This window comes from Bufo gargarizans, unplaced genomic scaffold (genome assembly GCF_014858855.1).
Source record: "Bufo gargarizans isolate SCDJY-AF-19 unplaced genomic scaffold, ASM1485885v1 original_scaffold_1377_pilon, whole genome shotgun sequence".
Lineage (NCBI taxonomy): Eukaryota > Metazoa > Chordata > Amphibia > Anura > Bufonidae > Bufo > Bufo gargarizans.
In genome coordinates this window covers 78,855-101,757 of record NW_025334328.1, presented here as the reverse complement: position 1 = coordinate 101,757, position 22,903 = coordinate 78,855, and the positions used below count along the sequence as shown (strand labels likewise).

The 22,903-nt window shown below is 42.7% G+C and overlaps 1 protein-coding gene across 1 annotated transcript in view; it reads right to left on the bottom strand.

Moving 5' to 3' along the window:
• Nucleotides 1-3,119: 3,119 nt before the first annotated feature.
• The window catches only part of LOC122923229 (2-(3-amino-3-carboxypropyl)histidine synthase subunit 1-like), a gene marked incomplete at its 5' end in the record, with an annotated part of 94,255 nt that continues 74,471 nt past the window's right edge, over nt 3,120-22,903 (bottom strand). Inside the window, 4 exons of the mRNA XM_044273990.1 lie at nt 3,120-3,995; nt 7,703-7,837; nt 10,786-10,864; nt 16,699-16,799. Coding sequence (XP_044129925.1) covers nt 3,903-3,995; nt 7,703-7,837; nt 10,786-10,864; nt 16,699-16,799 — 408 coding nt within the window. The remainder of the gene's footprint in view (nt 3,996-7,702; nt 7,838-10,785; nt 10,865-16,698; nt 16,800-22,903) is intronic.

Sequence of the window (22,903 nt, the reverse complement as noted above, 5' to 3'; positions counted from 1 at the left end):
GTCTCTTTACATCCATAAAGGTGGCACGTTGTTTCTGCTGATCCATGGAGAAATCCGGAAAGATGGAAACTCTGGCTCCCTGATGTTTAATTTCCTGCCTTCTTCTAGCTAGAGCCAGGATCCTGTCCCTTTCTTTGCAGTTGAGAAATCTTGAAAGCATGAGACGTGGTGGAGCCCCTGGTGGAGGAGGTTTTGCCGGTACTCTGTGCGCCCTTTCTACTGCATAGGCTGAAGAGAACTCTGCATCTGGAAAAAGTTTTTTTATCCAGTTTTTTATGAACTTATCTGGTGCACGCCCTTCTGCTCTTTCAGGCAGGCTAATAATTTTGATGTTATTTCTAAGGAGCCTGTTTTCTAAGTCATCCACTTTTTGTTTCCAGAGCTCAGCTTTGGTGTTTAGCTCAGAAATGGATTGTGGGGCAGTGGCTGTAGCATCCTCTATGCGTGATATATGTTCTTCGGCATGTTGGACTCTCTCTCGCAGGTTGTGTAGAGCTTGGCGTAGCAGCCCCAGGTCAATTTTGACTTCATCTAGTTTCCCAGTGAGAGATGTCTTACACGCAATGATGGCTTCCAATACTTGAGCGGATACTTGTTTAAGCGTGAGCTCTTCTTGGTCCTCTCCAGAGGGTGTTAAATCTGATGCCGTACTTGCTCTAGTGTTAACATTCCATTGCGGTAATGGTGACCGCGTTCCCTTATCTGGCTGTCTGGCAAATTCACACCGTTTTTCAGCTGCATTCTGTGCTTTATGAAATCCACTGTTAAATCAGATTTTCGGTCAATCTGCTATGTTATAAACAGAGTCTGGGCCTCTGGGAGGTGCAGTGTATTTCTGTATATTTTCAGTCTGCTTGTTAGCAAGGAGGTGATGTCCCCCTGAATTTGTCCTGTAGATCAATTTGCAGAGGAATGTCCTGCTTTTGGATTCAGACAGTCTACAGTTCCTATTAGTTGATATATGCAGTAGCTCGTGGCTATCTTATGAAACAAGGGATATATTCTGTATCCTGCTGGGGTTGGCGCCAATGACCGTGTGGCTTGCTTCCCTTTTTCTCCTGCGTTGCGGAGGCACCACTAAATGGCCGTCTGTTCAGAGAGCGGAGGAGCTTGTGTGGGTAACAGACCCTCGTCTTCCGCCTCATGTGTTACGCCCGATGCCTCCCGAACCTCTTCCCCTTGCTCCTCAACGAACTAGAGCTCTCTTCTTCACTTCCGGTCGGCTGCACCAGCGTGTGTCCCCCTTCTCCAGGCCGCAAGCACAGCGCACCTCCTCCACGTGCGCTCCCTCGGGCAGGTGTCACCCGTGCAGGGTAAGGTCTTTTGCAGGGCTCAATAGGGAATCTGTTTTAGCCTAAATGGCTATGTGATGTCCAGGATTTGTCCTGATATGCAGCGTTAGCCTCGGAGCACTCATTAGCTGCATCCAGCCATCTTGGCTGCTGGCCCCGCCCCCCGGTTGTATTATCTTTAACATTGTCAAGACGGATCCATCATGAACTTCATTGAAAGTCGATGGAGGATGGATCCGTTTTCTATTGTGTTTTGCTCCGCATCCCATGACGGAAAGAAAACCACAGCTTAATGCGGTTTGCTCTCCGGTATGAAAACGCAACCAAACGTAACAGAATGCATTTTGGAACATTCCGTTCTGTTGAGTTACGTTTTGTCTCCATTGACAATTAATGGGGACAAAACAGAAGCTTTTTTTCCCCCCGGTATTGAGACCCTATGACGGATCTCAATACCGGAAAATAGAAACGCTGGTGTGAAAGTAGCCTAAATCAAGTAGTTACTGTAGGAGCAGTTACCGTATTCGGCATAGCTGGTTCCCCATTCACTATAACATGATCCTGTGGTTTCCAGCGTAAATACTGTTATTCTGATGGAAAAATACTGCTGCATGCAGTGCCGGCATTTATGCCAGAAACCTGCTAGATCCCAGCATAGTGAAATGGGGCTCTGGCGGTGTCTGGCTCTGCTTAATATGGTAACTCTGGTAAGTCTACTCTTCTGCAAAAAAAAAAATTACTGGATTTACCTGATGTGAACCTACCCTTACCTGCTACAGATGTGAACCTACCCTTATCTGCTGCAGATGTGCTCCTACCCTTACCTGTTGCAGATGTGAACCTACCCTAAGGCTGTGGATAGAAGATGCACCCCTTTTTTATACACCCCTTTTTTATAGGATAACTAGAGCATAAGCTGCCAACATCTACCAACTAGATAGCCCAAGTTGACCATGCCGTAGGCCAAAAATAATTCCTGTGTCAGTGTAAGGAACTGCTGCGGATTTGTGGTGGCGATTCTGAACTGTCAATTTGTAGCATTTACTGTACACCAAATGTGAATTTACATATACACTGTATGCTCATTATCATGTGGCGAAACTGCAGATTATCCCCTTTCAATATAGGGTAAAATCTGGGGCTAATCTTCATGCAGACTTTGCTTTGGAATCGTTAAGGTATGTTCACACACGGCAGATAAATGTAAACAGCTGTGGAGAAAGAAAACATGTATATACATGTAAGGGTACTTTCACACTAGCGTTGTTCTTTTCCGATATTGAAATCCGGTAAAGGGTCTCAATACCGGAAAAAAACGCATCAGTTTTGTCCTAATGCATTCTGAATGGAAAGCAATCCGTTCATTATGCATCATGATGTCTTCCATTCCGTCCCTTGTACGGTATTTGACCGGACAAAATACAGCAGCATGCTGCGGTATTTTTTCTGGCCAAAATCCCCGAACAATACCGCACTACATGGAGATGTATTAATGCCGGATCCAGTACCGAGTGTTCTGGAAAATGCTGCATCGCCAGATCTGATTTTCCGGTCTGCACATGCGCCGAGATATAGGAGGAGCTATTTTTGCTTTTGATCTTTAAATACCGGATCCAGTATTCCGGATGATACCAGATCTGGAATTTCACGACGGATCCGGAAAAAAAGGCTTTCCGTTTGTACACGGCTTGCTGGATCCGGTAACGGAACTGCCTGCCGAAATCAAGAAACGCTAGTGTGAAAGTACGCTAATGTGTCTGTACATACATCTAGCTATATTCATCGACTCTCCTTGGATGATCGGTCACTACACACAACAAATGTTCGGAAAATTCAGTTCACTTTTAATGAGAAAAGGAGCCATATTTAACATTTATTGTTAAGAGAAATGAAGAGCTTGGAACGTCACATGGCTGGAACGGTGACCCACTTTGAGGTTTTGTATTCTGCATCTGCTGTTTGTTGTTTATGCGCTCTCTTACTTCAATCAATGTAACACCCCTCGAGTTCAGCTCTTCCCAGGATAGAAGCTGCAGGCGCAGTGATTGCTGGGCCCCTTCCAAGGAACATTAAAGCCCGTGATCCCATCACATAGACATTACAGAGCTGCTTGCTGTGGGTCTCCACGCGGGAGGTGATTGGCTCTCACAGGAGGGGATGCTGCAGTCTGTGCCAGTAGTGGGGGCTCCACGGGTTCCGATTCCTCATCACCCAGGCAACAGCGGGAGGAGGGGGAGCAGCTCAGACAAGCCCTTATTAAGCAGAGATTTTAATTAGCAGCAGACATTGCATGGCTCAAGAAACCCCCAAGACAGAAAAGGAGGGTGCAGCTGGATGCAACCTGACCTCACTATGTGGTCCACGTTTCTCAGAGCTTTAAAGTGTAATAAATTAACGAGGCGATGCTTTGTCAGTTGTATAACTTGAATGGGTTAATAATGGTTCTCTCCAGGTCTATGACGCTATTATTATTACTAAGCTGACAATATATACGGGTTCATTTGGTTTCTTCACACCTTCTTGCTGGAGTTTGCAGATGCCTTTTGTATCTCCAATAATCAGTACAAAAGTGCCCGAGGGGTGTGGGTGGGGGCACAATCTCCATCATTGTCATTTGGCTTGCCTCTGTACGTCATCCTGACATGGGAAATCTTCTGCCTGTGCACACTTGTCCAAGGATGGCTCCTTTCTTGGTAAAGGACCCTAGAGAAGTAAAGAAAAAGTTACAATATACTCTACTGAAGATAGCCGACAGAGAAGAAGGGGATGTGGGGTGGAGGGAAATGGAAACCATCTAAGGCCTTATTCACACATCTGTGACAAGATGGTCAGTGGTTCATCCATGAAGATGTCCATGAAGGACCCATGTTTGGTCTGTGAGCCTGTTTCTTTGCTGTCCGTGTGTCAATCATATTCCACGGACACTGCTAGGCTGAAAATAAATTTCCACATCATCTCCTACCTATGGTCCGTGAAAACCGCAGACCAAATACGGATGGGCATCCGTGCTGTGTCTGTGGTTTTCACGAATGGTCCTGTTTGGTCCACATTATGGACCAAAATACTGCACATCTCCATACACTGATGTGTAGATAAACACAAAAGTGATGTACGTGTGCTGGCCGTGGTTCACAGACGTGTGAAAGAGTCCTAAAACAGGTCAAAGACAAATACATAGAACAAAGGATTTAAAGGGGTTATCTGAGAATAAAAAATGTCCCCCATATGCATACCTGCGATGCTAGGGAGGCTAGTGCCCGTCGCCGCCTGCCATTGCAGCAGCGGTGGTGCGGGGAGCCAGGTAAGTAGATTCAGTGTTAGGGGTAGGGCATATGGAGGACATTTTTTTGTCTCGAATAACCCCTTTAAGGAAATGGGGAGGACGGAAAGTGGGGTAACATCATACCCACAAGAAACTACGTTATGTTCTGTAACTAGCATACCTCTGCTGTAGCTGTGGCCTATGTGCCAATCTGAGCGGATCTTTGCGTCTCTACACCAGTAATCCCCACATGAGGCTCCTTGTTGTGTGCCTCGCCATAGGAGCCCCATACATATGCCCTTGCTATAATATGCCATTTAGTAACAATACTGAGGGCGCATCCTGTCCCCAGAACAGTGACAATTTAGTAATGGCAGTGTGTCAAATCTCAAGCCTTATTTATCTGCAAACTGAAATGTTTCTCCACACCTAACATGTTAACATACTTGATTATGGCTCCAGACAATGTAGAATGTGGCTCAAAAGGCTACAGACCTCACTCTAGGCTCTAAATGATCAAAGATGATCACCCTCCATATTGTAAGAAGAAAGCACACAGGGCATACATGTGGTATGAACTGCTTTCCATTGGCCACAAACCTTCTCCATGTGACCATTTGTGAAACATGTAAAGGACTGAGGATACTGTCAGTACCAGGAGCTGCGAGATCAGTGACCTTTTTGCACACCAGCCATCTCCGGTTACAGCAATTTCCACTTTGTGTCATAATAAATGCGCAAGAGGGACTCCTGACTGCCATTTCAGAAGCAGCAAGGGAGAAAACATCTCCGTGCGCTGTACACTGCGAGTTTATTACCTTAATAAATAGGCGGTTACACAACAGTATGGAAAGTGTACAATTACTGCTGTCTATAACCGAACACAAGGAAAGTGATACTGCGCTCTAAACACTCATCTCTCACGTGGACAAAGGATGGTATGGATATAAAAAACAGGCTCGCGGAGGATGGAGATGTCCAGCGCAGGGGCTAGAACTAATAGCATTTTATACGTTTACAACCATTACTGGGGGTTAACAGCTGCAATCGTATATACAGGTTATAATATCCACTTTACTCAAGACGGAGTACAGGAAGAAGGGGCCTAATTGCAAGAATCAAAGTGATGACTTGAGATGATCCACCCCAGGACAGAGGAGCAAGAAGGAAAGTCGTGCTCAAAGGGAATGGCGGAGTAGTCAACCCTCATACCATTCCACCCCTCCATGTTTCCTGATACTACTGAGAAAGCTTAGAAGAAAAATGGGGTCATCTTCAAATGGGCAGTACTGGAGGTTTTTAGAATAACCCCTTAGCATCAGTCAAAAAACAAACAAACTGCAGAATGTGTGTTACCGAGCCCATGATACAAATGTAGCAGGGTTAGCACTCAAGCTCTTAACTCAAATTTCTTAACTCATCACGTTATCTTGAGACAAAAGCCATTGAAAAGCAATTGAAGGTGTCGTATATAATAAAAATTACAATATCAGCCTTTTCGTCCATGGAAATCGTAACCAGGCTGGGATATGAATGGGTCAGAATACCTGTTATAGTATATATGACTGTAGCAGAAAAAAAAAGCGGGATCCATGGCGGCACTCTGAGGAAGATGAGGATTAAAGGGTTTGTCTGCTTTTGTTATATTGATGATCTATCCTCAGGATAGGTCATCAATAGCAGATCAGTTGGGGGGCTGACTGCCGGCCCCTGTGTCAATCAGCTGTATAAAGAGTATGCAGTGCTCATAGGAGCGCTGCCTTCTCTTCACCGTTTACCTGCTCGTAGTTGCAATTACAGCCCCGCCATCCCATTCACTTCAGTGGGAAGGCTCCTTCCTATTCACCCCCGCCGGTCTGATATTGATGACCTATCCAGAGGAGATCATCAATATTAAACAGCAGACTTTATTGGTGTGGAAACAACGCGTTTCGGGATCACACTGATCGCCTCGTCAGGTAAGACACACAGTCATACCTATGGTATATTTGACAGTTTTGCTACTGACCATTGAATCACTGTCCTCGATTTATTATTTTTACCTATTCCGTGGCACTTGCTGGGGACAGCAATGATGACAATCTAAATTTCCTATAAGTATTTCTTTAGGAGCAAACTGTCGCAAACACGGGGAAACCATACAAACCCCATGCAGATGTTGTCCTTGATCAAACCTATGATCGCAAAGCTGCAAGACACTGATGCTAACCACTGAGCCAATGTGCTGCCCTTAGTATAAAAGCACGCTTTCTAGAGTTTCGATTTACTCATTTTTCATTTCACCTTGATGTTCTGCTAAAGATGCCGTACTGTAAGGGTATCTACTCACTACTGCAAGAGGACCATTAGTATTCATTTCATGAAGTCCCCTTTCTAGTCTCTTACACAATCTGTATCAATCCCTAATTGTGCGGTAGTTCCATTAGAGATGATAAAAGTAACACAAAGGCAACACTAATATAAAATGGAGCACTACTACGTTAGGAGGAATGATAAACGGGCAGCATTAGCTGGCTCCATACAGAAGCCGCTTGGATATTCTCTCCATCTTACAGGGACCTCTAACCTTTCAATGTAAAGACACTAGCTGGCTCAAGGCTCCTCCACGTCCATTAAGAAACTACTCGTGCTTCTCAGTACAAAAGCATCCTTCATAAACCTTGCACTGCAATAATCCATTATTCCACTGTAAAATATGAGCGTCCTTCGTCTAACTTGTGCTGCAATTATCCATTATAACACTATAAAATGTAGAATGCATGTCTTAGCGCAAGTCAGAGACTGGTCTTCTTTGAGTACAACTAGATTCATGCATAACTCGCCTCCAATATGCTCGCGTTACAACAGCACTTCAGCCTAAAGGCAGTCAATTCACTGATCACCACTAGGTGGTGCAATTGGTGCACAACAATCCAGGGGGGACAATTCAAAGCAAGCACTAACCCATAGTGTCCAAAATATATAAATAAGTGAGTGACAAAAATAGATAAAACAAGTGAGTATTCAATAAAAAATGAATACAAAAGCAGGACAAAGAAACGGTATGAAGTGTTATAGTAAAATACGGATCTAATCTAAAACTACTGAATGATAAAAGGGTGCACTAGACACAAGAGCTGTGTTTAGTAGCGCTTAGAACAGCCGTCACCTTCGTTTGTCTAGCTGTCACACGTGGAGGACGATGAGACTCGTGGTTCACCGTCCAAGGACCCAAAGATTGATTGGAATAGAAATCCATAGGATAAGTCTTCTGCCATTCTGTTTCTTTAAGAGCCACGCAAGCCTGTAAAAAACACAAAATATCAGTCGTAACAATCCTAATGACAGAATGAAATCATCTTCGATAACAGTACCTAATTGGGTTTGCCATTGATCTCCCCTGAAGTCCTGCATTATGATTTACACTGACAGACATTGCATTGCTGACCTTTGTCTTGGTCTGTTTCAAATGCAGCTCCACTATGGCTGACTGTACATCATAGGGGGTGTATCTAAGCAACAGGAGTAACAGCAAAGACAGTAAATTCATACTACAACATGTGATACTGATCAGCTGCATGCACAATGAGAGTACCGGTGCCATATCCACCAAACAATGTCGCCTGATGGATCCAATTGACTTAAAGCTACCGGCACGCCTGCCGATCAGCTGTTTCAGGGGCCCCGGTAACTTTCCAAGCACAGCGCCGTATATTGTATAGCGGATGTTCTTGGTATCGCAGTTCAGCCCCATTCCCTTCAATAAGCCTGAGCTGCAACTAGGCCAGGTCACCATGGTATGGTGATGCCACATGGCCTAGGGGGAGAGGCCTCTTCTAACAGCTGATGAGCGGAGGTCCAGGGTGTTAGATCCCTGCCGATCTGATATTGATGACCTATCCTCAGGATAGGTCATCAGTATGTATTACCGGAGTCTGCTCCATTGCTGCGCTATTCTTCCCCTCAAATCAGAGGCTCTGAACGGTAGTGTGAATGCAGCCTAACTTTGCTCAGTATTCCCATGTGTTTGACCATAGACAGATACCTTAAGATCACTGAAGGACAGTGGTGTACCTATCATGGAAGCAGTCCACATGACTGCTATGGGGCCCAGGGGAAGGGAGGACACAGTGTTGAATTGCTTCTCCAGTTCCCAATATAGACTGGCTGCATTTTCTGGCACCTACCTCTTGGGGGGAGCTCAGTGGAAAGAGATTATTTACAGCTTCCATTGATATAAATGGTGACTGCATCATTTCCTATGCACTGAGCTCCCCCTAGTGGTGGCTGCAGGCAATCAGTTTTATAATATGCTGTGGGTGAGGGAGTGTAAATACATTTGAGAAATATGATGTGCAGAATGAGCATCATATTTATGAATTGCCTGTTCCACTTTTCCCTACATAAAAGTTTGATTAAGTGTGTGAGGCTGAGCATAACTTTTTTTTTTTTAGTTACTAAATAGTTTATTTTTTTTATTCAAAATGTATTCCACTTATTAAAAGAAAATACATTCGTCACAAATCTAGCGAGTCACAATGTGCTTTCCATGTTGCTAGGGAGTAATGTACGTGGACTGGGAAACTGGAGTGGAGGGGCTATAGCAAGTTTTGCCATGCTGAAGGATGGTGGACATCTACTTGTCCCGAGACACTCCTGGTAATATGGTACTTGAGCACTGAACAATATTTTGCTGTGTTCAATATACTGAAATTTCCACAACCTGTTGTGTCCCATGCACAAATACAATAGAGTCTCCTTTTTTTGGACGGACTTTCATCGATTATGAGACTGGGTCGTAAAATTGGGCTATGTGTGGCTTGCTGGAGCCTGATAAGTGCTCGATTGGGATGCTGAAATTCCATGAAAGAACATACTTATTGCCAGCCCTGTATGACGTACTTGGTCCACTCTTCCATCCAGCGATTTCTTCAGGAATGTCATCATGGGACATAAACACTAATAATAAGAATATAGGCACCATTGCCTGTCCAATAAATCCCCTCCGTAACCAGACTAGTTCTGCGACAGCCTCACAGTTAAAGGATACTTATCATTTTCTAAGTGGTGTACAAATTTAGAGGGTTTATGGACTTTCTATGAATCTGTTCACCGCTCGCCTAGAGAGCCAAGCAAACACTAGGGGGAACATTGCTCCGCTTCCTTGTTTTAGCCATTGATGGGGTCTCGGCAGCTTGACCCTCAGCAATGAAAACCTTTGACGTGTCAGAAGTTTATTAAAATGACAGGTACCCTTTAAGGGTAAATTCAGTATTACGTCAAAAATTAAACCCTCTACAATGGGCAAGACATTGGAAATGTGTAGCGACAATTACTTGGAATACACTTATCCTGTGGTTTAGATATACAATTCAGAAAATATTATGTTTCGGTTCCATTACGAAAAAGGGTTTATATACTTTTCAAAGAAGGTGTCACCACTTTGAAGACTGACTGGGGGAGATCTCCCGGCACTTGATTTCTGGAGTAAAAAAGTCACAGACCTGATATTATCAATATCTAATGACTGTAAAACTCCTTAAATATAAGTGAAATATTGTTTCTCCTTAATGTACCCTTAAAAAGGACCCGTCCGCTCTCCTTACATGTCTATTTTCACAAATTCTTGTATTCCATAAGCACAACTTTTCTCTGCATTGTGCTGTATGCATAAACGGACAACTGGGAGATACGACTCCCTGTGAATGAGGCATGTCCCTGCACAATCAGTGCCGACAGTGAATGGTAACAGACAATTTATTCATAAATTTCCAAAAGAAATAACAGGAACGGCACACTGTAGAGTTCTCAAAAAAATCTCCAGAATTGTTATTTTATGGGGAATAGAAGCATTTACTAAAGGAGATATGACCGGTTGTTATTAAAGGTTGTCCAAGATATCATTTATATTTTTAATTAGAGGACCAGTCACTAGCTGAAAAATTAAAAACAGTGCACATTATCACATTCCTGTCGGCCTCCTGAGCTTTGCTGTGTTTGTTTGGTGGGGATCCGATACCCTCGTTCTTGAGATATATTCCTCACGGGTGATATGCTAATACAGTGTGGTCTGCCATGGAGGCAGCAGAGCTTCTCTCCTGTGGTGGAGTCTTCTTCATAGCTCTGATGCTGTCCAACCATCACGGACGGTGTCAGGGTGGGGCAGACCTGGACTACCTAATACCTGGGTACAACCTCTTTATGTAATAAATAAATGCAGCTATAGGCTATACTGCAGAGGGAACTACATACCTCATATGGAGTTAGCAGAGGCTTGGGAAAGGCGGTTCCCCAATCTATAGAAAGTCTCGGGCAGGCGATCTGTATCCACCTGCAAATAATAAGACCATTCGCAGTTAATGAATGAGAACAACTTTAAGAACCATACAACTGTTTTAAAGCGACCCTTTGGTTCAAGAATAAAAATTCACAGAACACTTACCTGCAGATCCACCAAATACCAAGCTCCTCTTCTGCCATCCAAGATGGTCACACCGCTTCTCAGTCTACCTGATGTACACTGTGCATAGGTAGCCCAAGACACGACCCTACTTGTCCAGCCCTGCTCTTGGACTGGCCAGCAATTTTCAGGTGAGCAGTGTTGGCCAATCCAAGGGCAGCAGAAGTATCTCGGGCTACCAAACGCCCAGGGTGCATCAGGTAGTCTGAGAAGAAGCGCGGCTATCTTAGATGAAAGAAGGGGAGCCTGGAAATTGGCGGATCCGCAGCTAAAAAGATGAAAAGGGGGTCACCAGGTAAAGTGTCCTGTGCGTTCCCCGGTTAAGGTGAATTTTTTTCTTGAACTGGAGGGCCACTTTAGGATGCTACTCAGAGCAGAGTATCAATCTACAGAATGCAGAGTAAGATCACAGAGCTTACAGTTTCTGAGCTCTGAAAGGGTTAAGCTAAGTGAGATCTAAAACTACTTAAAAGCGGCCTCTAAAATCGGTCATGAAATATTCTGTTTATAAATTAATGTAGCATCCAGTTGAGTCCGGTGAAGGATGATGTTCCAGCACATTTGTGGTTTATGATACTTTTTTAATGGACTGCCTGCATTTTCTCTTAACAAGCTTTCGGGAGCCAACCTCTTCTTTTCATCAGGTCAGAAATAATAGGCATCTCATTAATGCTCTTAACTTGACCGTTCTAGTTAAATAGAAACAGTTACCAAGACCTCTCCCTGCCGTAGTTTTACTTCTTCTCCCCGCGCCCGGCTCTTCTTCTCTTACTCGATCTGTTATTCCTATAAACAGTTTGCACCTAAAAGCTTTTCGTGAGATAATGCAGTTAGTCCATTAAAGAGAGAAATACAACGGCGGATGTCGTCAACTCATTTCATACGTTTCAGTAACATCTCACCGAAAGAAGGAAATGGGAGAACGTCTGACTTCTAGACAGACATATAGATGGAAATGGGAGAAAGTCCCAGGCGGATTCAGAAATAATCACACAGACAGGAAACTGACAATTTGGGCTGGTCGTCATAAAGAGTTGTCACTCTAGGCAGATATAATGTATGTTCACATCATGTTTGTGATGTCCGTTTATTTGGGCGGGTTCAATCCAAGCCGCCCCACAAGCTGTTGATCAAAGACAACACAGCCTAGAGAGGGCGCTCTAAAATGCCCCTTTCACCCATCACATATCACTCCTAACCATCAATGATCCTTTGTCACTAAGGCCAGACCTAGTCTTCCTAAAACCCAGGGTCACCACAGGTCCCTTAACTATCCCAATAGGGGCCATATCACTAGGTAGGTAAAATATCTGCCCAGTGATAATGAAGGTAAGAGCGGGAGAACCTCCACCCAAAAATGGCACATATAAAGATGTGAATAATACCATGAGGATCCCACATGATGTATACATTAAACGGATGCCACCGACACATGCCATACATATCAATTTAACACATATGTATTTTTACCGAACTCCGGAAGATGGAAAAGCAAAGTATACTTATACTATTGCTTCTTTTTCCCCAAAGTGATCTGAACACACCCTTAAAGGAGTTATATCACTTCAGCAAATGGCATTTATCAGGTAGAGAAAGTAAATACAAGGCACCTACTAATGTACTGTGATTGTCCATATTGCCTGGATTCATTTTTCCATCACATTATACACTGCTCGTTTCCAGGGGCTATGACAATCCAGCAGCGGTTGTTGTGCTTGCACTTTATAGGAAAAAATGCCAGCCTCTCTGGTGGCTGGGACTGTGGGAGCGCGCAAAGGCACGCCTGCGCAGCAGCTCCCGTCCAGGCCACCCTGGTTGCAGTACAGATACCCCTGCAAGCGAGCAGTGTATAAAGTGATGGAAAAATTAATCCAGCCAGAAAAGGAAGCAATATGGACAATCACGATACATTAGTAAGTGCCTTGTATTAAACTTTCTCTTCATTATAACTGCCATTTGCTGAAGTGAGACAACCCCTTTAAATGTAGACTTTTATTTTATTTTTATGATGTAACTCTATGGACAATGGATGCCACTGTATTCTCAAATATAAGGGGCCAACACTAGTGTTCACAGCCTAAATAAATACATAAGGGATAGTAAGCTACGCAGAAATAAATGTACTGGACTGTATGGCTTGTGTCAGAGGCATCTGTTTCACATATATGTACGGTGCATGCGTTAAACAGAGGCCGATAATGTGATGTGGACATCTAATATTCTGTATAAATAGATATAGAGCTAGTCATACGGATAGATATAGAGCTAGTCATACGGATAGATATAGAGCTAGTCATACGGATAGATATAGAGCTAGTCATACGGATAGATATAGAGCTAGTCATACGGATAGATATAGAGCTAGTCATACGGATAGATATAGAGCTAGTCATACCGATAGATAGATAGATATAGAGCTAGTCACATGGATAGATAGATATAGAGCTAGTCATACGGATAGATATAGAGCTAGTCATACGGATAGATATAGAGCTAGTCACATGGATAGATAGATAGATAGATATAGAGCTAGTCATACGGATAGATATAGAGCTAGTCATACGGATAGATATAGAGATAGTCATACGGATAGATATAGAGCTAGTCACATGGATAGATATAGAGCTAGTCATACGGATAGATAGATAGATAGCTAGATAGATAGATATAGAGCTAGTCATACGGATAGATAGATAGATAGATATAGAGCTAGTCATACGGATAGATAGATATAGAGCTAGTCATACGGATAGATAGATATATAGATAGATAGATATAGAGCTAGTCATACGGATAGATAGATATAGAGCTAGTCATACGGATAGATAGATATATAGATAGATAGATATAGAGCTAGTCATACGGATGGATAAATAGATAGTTAGCCATACGGATAGATAGATATAGAGTTAGCCATACGGATAGATAGATAGATAGATAGATAGATAGATAGATAGATAGAGAGTTAGCCATACGGATAGATAGGTAGATAGATAGATAGATAGATATAGAGCTAGTCACATGGATAGGTAGACAGACTGAATGATTGACAGAAAGCTATAAGGGATAGATTGACAGATGGCTGGACTGATAGACAAAGTGTAAGTACATATATAAATATGAGATAGAACTATAGATATAAGGCAGACAGACATGTAGCTAGCTGCAAGAACACATGAAGGATAGATACACAGACAGCCGGAAGGCTGAAAGATACCTCAAAGGATTAGACATACTGTACACATAGCCATGAGATCAAATTATAGACCAGACAGATAGCGAGATAAACATATAGTGGCAGTATATAGAGTTTACTGCAGACACTTCAGGGTACTGTATTCCCAGGAGGCTGCATGTCTAGAAAAGCTGTTGTTTTTTAAAAACTCTACTAAAATTGACATATCTTCTTAAAATAAAGGGCCACTTTCTGGCTACTGTTGACCCGTATGTATATAAGGTGACTATACAGTACTTATTAATATAGCCTAGTTGATATTCTGCACCATTGAGCCATGTCCCCTTGTTAGGCGAATCTTCTGCGCTGTCCGCACAGAGGTCCTGTCCATAGAATGGCTGCTGACGGAGGGCCATGTGATCAGACACATCACTCAGCCTCCGCCAATCAAACACACTGCAGATGGCAGGGGCGGAGTATTTGAATGGAGAAGACAGCACATACAGGGGTTGTCTCACTTCAGCAAGTGGCATTTACTATATAGAGAAAGTTAATACAAGGCACTTACTAATGTATTGTGATTGTCCATATTGCATCCTTTGCTGGCTGGATTAATTTTTCCATCACATTATACACTGCTCGTTTCCGTGGTTACGACCACCCTGTAATCCATCAGCGGTGGTCGTGCTTGCATTAACTTTCTCTACATGACGAATGCAACTTGCTGAAGTGACAAAACCCTTTTAAGCCAAATTATGTATACAGTAAAAAGCAATGTTTCCATCCCCATCATAGCCGGGTCTTTGTGAAGCTTACAGTGTGATGGTCTATATTTAATATTTTTTTAAATACCTTTAAGTTAATCACATGACCCCCTGATCATCCAATAGTGAATCGGCACCGTAATTAGCAAATTTGATCACTCTCCTTGGTTACCATTGCATTAATTCATACATAAATAACCAAATGCATGGTCATCACCAAGTGTCAATGTAAAGTATTACCCAAATATACATAGAAATAGATGGCTTTTTGTGCATGAGGGATCCAGGGTCTCAGCAGTGTCACAGCGCATGCTCCAGGTCTCATAAGTATATTAGTAGTGCGATACATACGCTATGTCTCTGATCATGCGCATCATGAATAAGGACCCTTGCCCACCACCAGAGAGGTCTGACCTGTAGCATGTGTGCTTAGCATTTGAAGGCGCTTGGATTGACAGGACCAGGCAGTGAAAACATCCTCATTCCTGACCCTGTCAATCAAAGTGGAGAGGACGTGGCAGTTGCAGAGAGAGCAGAGCCTCTAGGGCAGGCATCCTCAAACTGCAGCCCTCCAGTTGTTGCAAAACTGCAACTGCCAGCATGCCCGGACAGCCTACAGGTATAAGCCTACAGCAGGGATTTGTGGGAGCTGTAGTTTTACAACAGCTGGAGGGCCGCAGTTTGAGGATGCCTGCTCTAGGAGTAATGACAACTCCCCCATTGCTCCTAGAGGCTCATTTGCATATATTACATCATATTTCCCAACAATGCGGGCACATATGGACATGGGACCAACACAGATGCCTTCAGCTGCCAAGTGCACATGTAACAGGTCAGCCAGTGTCATAGGGACAAATCTGTACTGTATACAGTATTAGAATGTATTGGCTCCGATGAGCCGAAGTTATTTCGCAAAGTCTCGCGAGACCTCGTGTAATAAATTAGGGAATTAATTTTTACTGTAAAAAACCTTGGAACCTAAACCTGAGTTCTATATCAAGGTTTTTTTTTTACAGTAAAAATTATTTCCCGAAGTAATTGCACAAATTCTCGTGAGACTTCGCAAAATAGTAACTTCGGCTCATCGGAGCCAATACATTCTAATACTTTATAAAGTATTAAAACAAAGTTTTATGCAAATCGACTTCGGATGAAGCATCCAAAGTTGTTTCTCTCATCTCTAGAGAATACCTTATGAAATAAAGAAAATGGTGCAGAATTTCACGCCATATAACCATCTTACAAACACATTGGTCAACAGTAGCCGTAAAGTGGCCATCCCCTCTACCGTTGGTTCTAACCTCATGTAAGTGTTGAGAACAATCATCTACTGTAAGTACTGGGTTACTTGGATCTACCTTGTATTTTAAAAGGGTTTCCTGGGATTATGTACTATTATTATTTTAATTATTTGCAGCCCTCTCCAGCTTTGGCTAGGTTCATCAGTCACATAGCCTATGCAGAGCTCACCCCCATTTATGTGAATGGGGCCGAGTGTGATACCAAGTATAGCCCCTATACAATGTACGATTCTTTGCTTGGGGAGCTGAAAGAAGGCAGCGATGCTACTGTGAGCACTGCTGATCAGCGGGGGTCCTGGATGTCGGGGCTGCCATCATAATATACTATATGGATTTAAATATGATGGTATTATCAGTGCCAGTGGTAAAGTGGTAGTGCCAGGATGCCAAGTCCCCTCCTAATTCCACCCCATGCTGCGGCCTGCTCGTTGTGAGTGTGTTTACAGCTCTGCTCTCTATACTCACGCTTCCACCTCTGGGAACAGCTTGAGTTTATTAGGGAAGATTTCCGACAGCAGAAGCCGCACGTAACGACAGCCGAGAGCCTGTAGACGTGACTCCAGGTGCTGAGGGGATAAGAGAGAGACACAGTGCGTTAGACTAAAACTGAGGCGAGCATTTGGGGGTAAGGCAGCCATCCAAGCCTTCTCCTGCAATGAATACCCTTACTAATTAATTAAGTCAGGAGCTAAAGAATAACAAGATGTAAGTATACACAGCACTAGCCAGGAAACACTCAAAGTGCTCATATGTGTGGGAACAGCTATTTATATATTCCACATATATTAATAAAAAATTCATAGAATATACAAAGCATACACGCTATATGCTCGCGTGGGGAGAAAACACACTATCTGTATATAGCCAAGATTCCTAACCAAGATGCCTGGGTCTCCTGCCACCCATATAGTAGTGAAGGCAGACTGATTTCATCCGGCAAGTAGGGGGCAAATTCTGGTTGGAATTTATAGAACAGTAGGTAGGAATGTGGAAGGGTTCACTCGGAGTGCAAATATTTTTCATGGGTTCCCCTCGGTAATAGGATAGGGAATTACTGCTATACACATTAAAAGGGGTTCTCTGGAAATTAAGAAAATAAAATTACTGGAAATACTTACATATTACATAATAAATATATTCCCAAATACCTTTCATTAGTTATAATGGTTAGTTTTGTCTGGGGAGCAATCATCAGGGGAAATAAAATGGCCGCCGTTCTATTAATACATACAAAACCTGTTCTAATCACACAGGAGGACAAGTTACTTTACAGCACTGAGGTAAAGCGCTGCCTTATCCTCCTCTCTGCTCTGCTTGTCAGGGATTATGATCATGAATACAGCTGATAAGATCTTCAGACATGAAATATAGAGAAGAAGGTGGGGATGTGGTAATGAGCAGCAGCACTTGTGTGCAGTCTTCATTACCACAGTCTGTCCTGTCCGTCCTCTGTACTTCATGTCTCCTCATGAACTCCATTCCTATAGAGATTCACCTGAAGATCTTATCAGCTGTATTCAGGATCATGGAGAGGAGGATGAGGCAGCTCTTTACCTCAGTGTTGTGAAGTAACTTGTCCTCCTGTGTGATTAGGACAGCTTTTGTGTGTGCTAATAGGACGGCGGCCATTTTATTTCTCCTAATGATTGCTCCCTAGACCAAACAAACCATTATAACTAATGATAGGTATTTGGGAATATATTTATAATAAAGTAATATTTAAGTATTTTCATTTTAATCCCCAGAGAAGACATTACTTCACTTTCTAAATGTTTTAAATGACAAATCTGCCTATTGATAGCAACATTTACAAATGCATCCATGGCTCCCATATTTTATGGGAAAAATTGTATGCTTTTTCTCACCAAAACAATGGTGCCTCAGTGGAACCCAACAGACCCCATTATAAGTCAATAGGGGTCATCAGGCAACGGATCCGGCACTGCATCACAATTTATAACGGAAACCATAATAAGGGTGTGAAGAGAGCCTAAGCAGACTTTCAGATGTTAGTTAACACATAGTAATTCTAAAAGTTGCCTCTTAAAGGAGGTTTCTGGGAATAATTTAAAATGGCCACCAGCAACCTGTCCCAGAATGTGAGCAGGACTGGTTTCCTCCACTTGCATTGCTTCCTAGGATTATGCTTTGGCACTTGCGTATACTACATATTAGTGAGCTTTCCTGTCAGGCTGCTCAGCTGTGATGGCATATCGTAGGTAAAATCACATCATTACATCTATTGAAGAGCAGTGTAGTGAGGCCCGTCACCCACCCTAGGCTGCTCTGCAAGTGGAGGCAACCAGTCCTGCTCACATTCTAGAATAAGTTTCTGGTGGCCATTTTAACTCATTCCTGGAGAATCCCTTTAAGTTGTTGCCTATGGGAGCTTTCTTAAAGCACAGATCTTTAGCTCTGTTCACACTGGGATTCTGGAGTTTTTGATAGCAAAAATGAAAAAAGAAAAAAACAGTAAAATCTTGATTCACTGATCAGTAGGATCCATTAAAACAAATTGGTTATAGCTGTCATGTCTCCTTTAAGAAGGAAGCCATGATAGACATTACAGTATGGAGCCTTATACATCTAAACTCGCTGAAATATGATAACACACATCTCTTACCTATGGCTTTTAGGAGAAAGTTTTTATTTTTTTACATGAAAATTGAGCAGAAATATAGAAAGATTAATTTAGATAAAGTGATTAAGGGTCCATTCACACGTCCGCAAAATGGGTCCGCATCCATTCCGCAATTTTGCGGAACAGGTGCGGACCCATTCATTTTTAATGGGGCCAGAATGTGCTATCCGCATCCGCATTTGCGGACAAGAAAAGGCATTTTCTATGAGAGTGCTGTCGATGTGCGGTCTGCGTCGGTGTTTTGCAGATCCGTAAAACACATACGGATGTGTGAATGGACCCTAAAAGTGTTTTCTGGGAGTAGAATATTGATTATCTATCCTCAGGAAAGGTCACTAGTATCTGATCAGCAGGAGTCCGACTTCCGGCAACCATGCCAATGCCTGTTTGAACAAACCACAGCGCTCTTGACTGTGGAGGCCAGGTCATCTGGCGCAGCACCCCATCACTCTCCTTCATGGTCAAATAGCCCTTACACAGACTGGAGGTGTGTTTGGGGTCATTGTCCTGTTGAAAAATAAATGATGGTCCAACTAAACGCAAACCGGATGGAATAGCATGCCGCTGCAAGATGCTGTGGTAGCCATGCTAGTTCAGTATGCCTTCAATTTTGAATAAATTCCCAACAGTGTCACCAGCAAAGCACCCCCACACCATCACACCTCCTCCTCCATGCTTCACGGTGGGAACCAGGCATGTAGAGTCCATTCGTTCACCTTTTCTGCGTTGCACAAAGACACGGTGGTTGGAACCAAAGATCTCAAATTTGGACTCATCAGACCAAAGCACAGATTTCCACTGGTCTAATGTCCATTCCTTGTGTTCTTTAGCCCAAACAAGTCTCTTCTGCTTGTTGCCTGTCCTTAGCAGTGGTTTCCTAGCAGATATTCTACCATGAAGGCCTGATTCACACAGTCTCCTCTTAAACGTTGTTCTAGAGATGTGTCTGCTGCTAGAACTGTGTGGCATTGACCTGGTTTCTAATCTGAGCTGCTGTTAACCTGCGATTTCTGAGGCTGGTAAATCGGATGAACTTATCCTCCGCAGCAGAGGTGACTCTTGGTCTTCCTTTCCTGGGGCGGTCCGCATGTGAGCCAGTTTCTTTGTAGCGCTTGATGGTTTTTGTGACTGCACTTGGGGACACTTTCAAAGTTTTCCCAATTTTTTGGACTGACTGACCTTCATTTCTTAAAGTAATGATGGCCACTCGTTTTTCTTGCCATAATACAAATTCTAACAGTCTATTCAGTAGGACTATCAGCTGTGTATCCACCTGACTTCTCCACAAGGCAACTGATGGTCCCAACCCCATTTATAAGGCAAGAAATCCCACTTATTAAACCTGACAGGGCACATCTGTGAAGTGAAAACCATTTCAGGTGACTACCTCTTGAAGCTCAACAAGAGAATGCCAAGAGTGTGCAAAGCAGTAATCAAAGCAAAGGGTGGCTACCATAGTCATGAAAATAAAGAAAACTCTTTGAATGAGAAGGTGTGTCCAAACTTTTGGTCTGTACTGTATATCTAGAAGAGCAATGAATAAGGAGATCTCTGGATCCATGTGAGGTACAGGGCTGGTTCTAGATTTGTTAGAAAGACATTGTCATGTTCTAAATGATGTCTGATTTTCATTTTTTACATTATTCATGGGTCAACCCCTTTAAGTGAATGGTCCTGGACTGCAATTCCAAGTACAACCTCTATACAATGTATGGCGATGTGCTTAGTATACTGTGAGGCGGCAGAAGCCTCTTCAAACAGCTGAATGGTGGAGGTGACGGGTGTTGAACACCCACAATAGGCCATCAATATTAAACTCCTGTAAAACTCCTTTAATGCAGAGTCATTTTATACCTAAATACAATGGGGGAGTTTTATCAAACTGGTGTAAAGTAGAACTGTCTTAGTTTCCCATAGCAACTAGAAAATGAAAGGTGGAATCTGATTGGCTGCTATGGGCAAGTTCTACTTTACACCAGTTTGATAAATCTCCCCCACTGAGTCCATTAAACTCTGTTATAAAGGACAAAAATTGGAATTTCTAAACAAAGATAAATGTTGAAGAAAGAAAGGGCTTAAATATTGTACATATTGTACAGTACAACCTAAAGAGTTTAATGGAAACCCGTCAGCAGTTCTGACCATGCTAAGCTGATGACAGCATTTGGTAGAGTCTGAGAACAGAAGTACAAACATACATTTTGTGAAGTTTTTATTATCAGAGGTAGTGTGAATATGTGTTATTCGTCCAGACAATTCTGCTCTTCAAGTGCCCAGGAGGCGGCTCTTAACTCTGAAGTGCTCTTTGTAATGAAATGCTTCGCAGCCCCTCCCCTCTGCTCTGAGTGACAGCTGTAGCATCCAACCAGGAGACCATTACAGCTGTCACTCAAAGCACAGGGAGGGGCTGTGAAGCACCTCAGCACAGAGAGCACTTCAGAGTGAAGCCCCGCCTCCTGGGCAATTAAGGAGCAGAATATGTGGCCTCTTTATTACACTGCCTTCAACCTGATATTGATGGCCTATCCCGAGAATAGGCCATCAATATCAGAACCTGGAAAACATCATAGGGGTTGTACAGGATTAGAAAAACATGGCTGCTTTCTTCTGTCCAGGGGTTGTGTGTGGTATTGCATAAGGTCACATATGGGATTTTAGTGTTCATATGACAGCTTCTGATCCCAACGAGAATGTCGGTCTAATAGGATTTGCAGGTGTAATACACACACTAAAATACGCCAATATTACATGTCTGAATGAGGCCTAATAGCTGGGTTGAACCCCCCTCCCCCCAAAGACATGGAAAGGTGTGGTGCTTTTCATGCAAGAACAGCATTTTCTTAAACCCTAAAATAACGCACTTTGTACGGTAACTGGCGGCAGAAGGAACCTCTGCTCACTGATGCTCTGTCTGCAAGAGGAGACCAGACCTTGTAAGCCTCTCCCATTGGGGCTTTTACATGTTATCAATGTTACAAAATGTTGAAAAACCTTCAATAAAAATTGTTTGTAAAAACAGAAGAAAAAGAGAAAAAAAACCTCTCCCATTGGATAAACCCCTCTCCTCATCCACCTACCACTGGAAAAATGGAAGCAATCGGGAAGAAATAAACCCCGGGGATCTCTGCAAGATTTCTACAAGACTGGGACAGAGTTACTAATCCTAATATTATAAAAATACGTTCATCGGGTGAAATTTAACAACAAATAATCGTTTTGACCCACCAATGATAACTACTGTCTGAGAAGAGGTTGGCCGTGCGTACTATTTTCATCTGATAGTTCGACAAAAGTTTTTCTGTTCAAAGAAAGATCAGGTTTGTGAAAGAAAGACGTTTCTTTGGAAGAAAAATCCCAGAAAGATCTCTCATGCGTCCCAGTTTCATTGAACATGTATGGGCAGTGTGACCAACTGTAACGGCCAATACAGACTAAAATATGTCTGGCCGTGTCTGTGAAATGAACGTTCTCTAGATGATTGTTTGCTCAACCAGCTTCTATCTACTGTGTATGTCCACCTTAAGTTTGTACCACTTAGAAGTTGGTTTACGTCAGAATTTTGCATCCAGATTTGGACACATTGATCCACGTCTCATTTCCAGCTGAGCCATTCTATTAACTCATTAACTAATAAGTTAAAAAGGCAGAGTCTTAGTAAATGTATTCTGCCAGCATAGAAAATATATAAACACTGTTACACTAAAGTCTAAAATTTATACAGCACGTCCCGCAAAAAACACAAAAATAAATATAAAACTGCTGCTATAAAAACGCATATGAATAAAGCCTTTTTAACTTTATTCTGGTAGTATAAAAATATAAATAAATACTGTTACATTGAAGTCTAAAAATTCTACAGCCAAAAAACTAAAAAAAAACACACAAGAATGAATATACAGCCATAAATATTGACACAATTCTAACATTTTTGGCTCTATACACCACCTCAATGGATTTGAAATGAAACAAACAAGATGTGCTTTAACTGCAGACTGTCAGCTTTAATTTGAGGGTATTTACATACAAATC